General features: G+C 44.4%; 1 protein-coding gene across 1 annotated transcript in view; it reads left to right on the forward strand.

Annotated features, from left to right (window-relative positions):
- The window catches only part of col1a1b (collagen, type I, alpha 1b), a 28,646-nt gene extending 23,336 nt beyond the window's left edge, over positions 1–5,310 (forward strand). Inside the window, exons 40-50 of the mRNA XM_084079192.1 lie at positions 139–246; positions 849–902; positions 1,058–1,165; positions 1,335–1,388; positions 1,710–1,817; positions 2,012–2,065; positions 2,185–2,292; positions 2,393–2,675; positions 3,111–3,298; positions 3,830–4,072; positions 4,748–5,310. Of these exons, the coding sequence (XP_083935318.1) occupies positions 139–246; positions 849–902; positions 1,058–1,165; positions 1,335–1,388; positions 1,710–1,817; positions 2,012–2,065; positions 2,185–2,292; positions 2,393–2,675; positions 3,111–3,298; positions 3,830–4,072; positions 4,748–4,894 (1,455 nt within the window). The 3' untranslated portion in view covers positions 4,895–5,310. The remainder of the gene's footprint in view (positions 1–138; positions 247–848; positions 903–1,057; positions 1,166–1,334; positions 1,389–1,709; positions 1,818–2,011; positions 2,066–2,184; positions 2,293–2,392; positions 2,676–3,110; positions 3,299–3,829; positions 4,073–4,747) is intronic.
- The last annotated feature ends 690 nt before the right edge of the window (positions 5,311–6,000 follow it).

Below are 6,000 nucleotides of genomic sequence, written 5' to 3' on the forward strand. Positions count from 1 at the left end.
AATGATAGAATAATGCAATATGCTGATAACAGTGTCCTCACTATACTCTACCAAGACTCAAGAAGGGTCCTTTTCAGTGAGCCTCCATCTTCATCTACACAGAAAGTAACCTCTAGCATCTCTTCTTTTAACTTTCAGGGTGAGCCCGGCAAACAGGGACCTTCCGGTGCTCTCGGTGAGCGTGGACCCCCAGGACCCATGGGACCCCCTGGCCTGTCTGGTGCCCCCGGAGAGGCTGGTCGCGAGGTACAGTAACAGGCCTGATTCATAGTACCGATAATACCGATTTATATAGTCCGAATCACTCCATCAAATGTAAACTGTATATTTCATGCCTGGTTTATACTTAGTTGCACATGGAACATAGACCATCAGGCATGATGTTGGACACCAGGGTCCAATGACCAATTATAGTGATTATAATCGCACTATAATGCATTATAACATTGATTATAATAATGCATTATAAATATGAGAATTGTCATAAACTACTTCTACTCCACTACATCTCAGAGTCAAATATTCTACTTTTACCCCATCTACAATTATTTGAAAACTTTAGTTACTAGTTACTTTGAAAATACAATTTGTCGCAATGCGACGCATTGTGACCTTGTAGATCTGCTATTTTCAAAAGATTTTCATACATTTTAATTACATTTGAAAACTTGTGAAATGGGACATTCTGCATAACGGGTACTTTCTAGTGAAGTCATAACATTTGTACGTATTATAAATATTCAGAATCATCATAAACTATGATCCTTACCCAAGGATAAATGTGTGTGTGAGTGTCTTCTCTCTCGCTGGTCACTGATGATGGGATTGTCTCTCTCTCCACCTTACAGGGAAGTGCCGGTCACGATGGTGCCACCGGCCGTGATGGACCTGGTGGACCCAAGGTAAATCCTTTTCCCAATAATCAATACTGACTTGTAGAATCACTGGTCAGTTGGTCACTGTTGTTATTTATCTAATAACTAAAAGAACAAACAACGACTTCAATGGCTTCATGTGGATCTCTGACCTCATATGTGTGTGTGTGTGCTCCTTCTAGGGAGACCGTGGAGAGTCTGGTCCTTCCGGAGCACCTGGTGCCCCTGGTATGCCCGGTGCCCCCGGTGGTGCTGGACCCTCTGGCAAATCTGGTGACCGTGGAGAGGCTGTAAGTATACCTGGCAGTCCGTATAGTCCAAGTGTAAACTACATTGTGGGATTTTACATTGAAACCGCCATGTTGTTATGATGTCACTATTCTGGTTCTTCATAGATGAGATTTTTTTTCCTCTGACTCACTCGTATATAACCTCGCTTTGTCTTCTTCCGTCTTCTAGGGTCCCGCTGGTCCTGCTGGTCCCTCTGGACCCGCTGGAGCTCGTGGTGCTCTGGTACGTTCAGCCCTACAACACACACACACACATACACACAAATATGCGCGCGCACACACACACATGCACACACATGCACATACACACATTTTTCCACTGGTGAACAAAACATAATTATGACTTACTCATATTTCACTTTCTCGTCCATCATCTAGGGTCTAACACACGCACACACACACAATTCTAACAGGCATAAACATAACAACACACACATACTACTTTTAAGCCCGTACATGCTTAAAAAAAGCGACTCTCTTAATGGTTCAGGTGACCGGTATGTGAACGGGCGATGACCCTAACCCCGTTGCTTGTCTTTTTCAGGGCCCCGCTGGTGGTCGTGGTGATAAGGGAGAGGCAGGCGAGGCTGGCGAGAGAGGACACAAGGGACACAGAGGATTCACCGGCATGGCTGGTCTTCCCGGACCTCATGTGAGTATATTATACCGTACAGTATTAACCCGTCATACCAGCCGCTGGTAACCAGCGTTAAGTAATATCCTAGTTGAGGATCTCTTTTTGCATGTGTGTTCTTGATAGTTGAGGTGTAACTGATGCAGTTTCGACTCTTGTGTTTCATGTATATATCCATCTAATCTGTTAACGTTTTTGTCTTAATCCTATAGGGATCTAACGGAGAGCAAGGACCTGCTGGTGCTAACGGACCTGCTGGACCCAGAGTGAGTGCTTGCACCCTGTCACATGACCTGTCCAAGCTGATCATGTGTGTACACAATGGCTCGGACCAAGTGGTGTCACCCCTTAATAATAAGTGCGTTGCTTGTCTTTAACTCCATAGGGACCCTCTGGAAACAGCGGCCAGTCTGGTAAGGATGGCATGAACGGTATGCCCGGACCCATCGGACCCCCAGGACCCCGTGGTCGCAACGGAGAGATGGGACCCGCTGTAAGTGACACTTTGATCCCATTGTAGTCATCATGCACACCTGCCCCACCTAAACCCCCATATGTTTGATTCCTAAACCTCTCCCCCATCTCCAAACCAGGGTGCTCCCGGTGCTCCTGGTATGCCCGGACCCCCAGGCCCCCCCGGCAGCGGATTCGACTTCGTCAGCCAGCCCATCCAGGAGAAGGCACCCGATCCCTTCCGTGGAGGCCACTACCGTGCTGATGACCCCAACATGCAGATCGACCGCGACCAGGAGGTTGACACCACCCTGAAGACCCTGACCCAGAAGATCGAGAACCTCCGCAGCCCCGCCGGCACCCAGAAGAACCCCGCCCGCATGTGCCGCGACCTGAGAATGTGCCACCCCGAGTACAAGAGCGGTGAGTGTTCTCCCAACTCCTGCTGCGTCCAAATAAACGTTTTAGCCGAAAGAGGAGATTAAGGCGCTGAGGGGCGCTCAATGGTGTATAAGGTGGTCTGAGTGACTCCCTCGTGCAAAGTCCTAGTTCACGTAGTTCAAAGTCGTACTTCACAAGTCAAGTTTGTAGATCTACTATTTCCATAGAATTTGAATGTGTTTGAAACATTTTAACACTAATCTTATATGAGGGTCCCTGGCACAAAAATATTTTCAGATGGGGGTCCGCAGTCAATTATAAATATAACTTTGGGGTCCTTGACATGGAAAAGTTTGAGAACCACTGGACAAGTGCAAGACAGTGTATTTTGTTTTGTGTTTCCTCTGTGATGATATATCTGAATCCAGCCTTGCCAGTCTAATGACTCCTGCTGTGTTTGTCTGCTCATCACAACAGGCATGTACTGGGTCGATCCCAACCAGGGATCCGCTCTGGACGCCATCAAGGTCCACTGCGACATGGAGACCGGCGCCACCTGCGTCCACCCCAGCGAGAACATCGTCCCCATGAAGAACTGGTACAGCAGCAAGAACGCACAGAAGAAGCACGTCTGGTTCAGCGAGTCCATGACCGGTGGATTCCAGGTGAGAACGAACACACGTCTGAAAGCTTGTTGCTCGGTTAAAAAGGCCAAAAGATAAAGCAAAGGTGACACTGTAGTCGCCGAAGTAAGCCGCAGGCACCTAGTCGAGGGCTGGGTGTAATGACTTCAAATCATTATCAAGTTTATTTAAAATTTGTATTGATTAATTAACGATTATAGCTAGCTATAGGTTCTAGTTTTGCTATTGTTTTGTATGCCACCATTGTACAATGAAGTATAATACAGGCCAGTTTTACTGTATCGATTTGTTGATATACAACTAATTTAATATATATATATATAAATAAATCTGTTTCTCGATTATTCGATTAACATACATAAACAAGATTACGTTGATTCAGATCAATTTGTTCTAAATATTGGTTTCGATGTATTTTCGGTTAATTTCCCAGCCTTAACCTAGACAGAATATTTTCTGTTATAACTCATACATGAAATGACGTGTGTACAGTAGCTGATTTTGAGCAGTACTAAAGCCCCCTCTTCTCTCTCTCTCTCCCCGCGCCTGCAGTTCCAGTACGGCACCGATGGAGCTGATTCCGAGGACGTCAGCATCCAGATGACCTTCATGCGCCTGATGTCCAACCAGGCCAACCAGAACGTCACATACCACTGCAAGAACAGCATCGCCTACATGGACGCTGCCAGTGGCAACCTGAAGAAGGCCGTCCTGCTCCAGGGATCCAACGACATCGAGATCAGAGCCGAGGGCAACAGCCGCTTCACATACAGCGTCACCGAGGATGGTTGCACGGTGAGCCTCTCTCCCTCTATTTCTCATCTTCCTCGTGCTTGCTAACTTAGCTCTATATGGCCCCATATGGTAAAATGGCCCCATATGGGTCTCAAGAGTGAAACTGATACTCTAGATTTAGCATTGTAGGGATTCTAAGATGCAATCTGTAGAAATTGTGCAATATCACACTCTTGCCTTTACAAAGGCTGGTAGATTTTGTCATTGTTTTTTGCTTCGACCCCATGTGATCATAAAAACCCACAGTAGATTGCGACAAAAGCATTAAAGCAGTAATGAAGTACACAGCGAAATCATTAGTGTTCTTAAAATGTACCCATATTAGAACTCAAGCAGTATTGTATAGGAGATATTTACACCATATATACATCTGTATACTGTATATTTTTGTAGGCTACACATCCTACACATCCTACAACATCCTCACTGTTAATTTATTGATTTGTAACTCAGAGAGCATACAGATGACAGTGAAATTAACAGAAGATGTGCAGCTAGGTTGGCTAACAACAGTTAGAGCAGCTGTTTCTCTGATCGCTTATGCCGTTTCCCAGGGCGACGTTTGACAAAACCACATGTTCAGAATGGTCGAGACGTTCAGGGCAGCTGTGTTGCTGTTGTTTACTGTTTACTCGGGCAGACTCGTGACGTGTCTTTCCTCCTTTCTCTCCACAGTCACACACTGGCTCATGGGGCAAGACAGTCATCGATTACAAAACATCAAAAACATCCCGTCTCCCCATCATTGACATTGCTCCCATGGATGTTGGCGCAGCCGATCAGGAGTTTGGCGTCGAAGTTGGCCCAGTTTGCTTCTTGTAAAAAATGAACGAAATATGGACATTGTTGTTTTTTTTCTAGCAGTCATCTCTAAATCTTTTTCCGTGCATTCCAAACTCATTCGGCTGCCATTGGTCCACAAGCTTTAAAACTACTCTCTACTGAAGACGGTTTTACGTTTTTATTTTCTCCATCAACGAGAAGCATTTTCTTGGGACTGCTACTTCGACCGAAACCAACAACAAGGACCCTTTAAAAAGAATCTTTTGTTTCCACTGGCAACAAGAAAATAATATAAACTTGTGTAAAATTTCCCCCTGGAGTTTAAAAACAAAGCAACAACCACCACTCCACGCACACTCCAATGACACACTGGTGTTTTTTTTACCACTGCAGAAGGACATTGAAAACAACAAGATATGTACCATGTTCTGGTGTTGAATAAATTGTAAAAAGTGTGTAAGAAGTGTCTTCTTGTTCTAAATTCATGAAAATCACCTGAATGTTGCTCATACAAAAACGACACCAAATAAGAGAGAACAACAAAGAATGGCTACCTCAAACAAGAAGTCACCTGCAGTTTTCTTAAACGCAAGGGCATATTTTACACAACAAGGCTATTGGGGGAAAATCAGCTACAGTCAACGGTGCTATTTCCAGCTTAATGAGGTCCAGTTATTGGAGTTTGATAGTGAACGCTATCTCAGCCATACTGTAACTATTATTGCCACTAATGCCTGCAAAAACCTTTGGTGCTAGTAAAATTGACAAATTGTCTTGTTGTCAACGCAGTGCAATTGTTTTCTTGTTCATTGTTGGCTCGATGGCAAGGGTTCCTCTGAAAGGTGATAAACTGTGGATGTAATGCATGCAAAAATCATGTCTTTGTAGATAAAAAAGCAAAATGAATTCTGGTCAAATCTCATTTCCCTTGCCCATGTGTTCAATCAATGTTGACCTTTTTTCTGTTCTGTTTGCCCTGTGGATAATTTCTCTTCAACTAAAACAGCACACATTTCCCATCATCACCCCCCCCCCCCTTTTTGTTCATGTTGTTTGTTGATTTCACTTTTTTCCCCCCGATGAAGTGTTTCTTAAAAAAAAAAAGAGGGAGGAAAGAGTTACAAAAAAAAAAAAAGTGAAATTGA

Source organism: Gymnoscopelus microlampas, assembly GCF_963454915.1.
Source record: "Gymnoscopelus microlampas genome assembly, chromosome: 14".
In the NCBI taxonomy this organism is placed as follows: domain Eukaryota; kingdom Metazoa; phylum Chordata; class Actinopteri; order Myctophiformes; family Myctophidae; genus Gymnoscopelus; species Gymnoscopelus microlampas.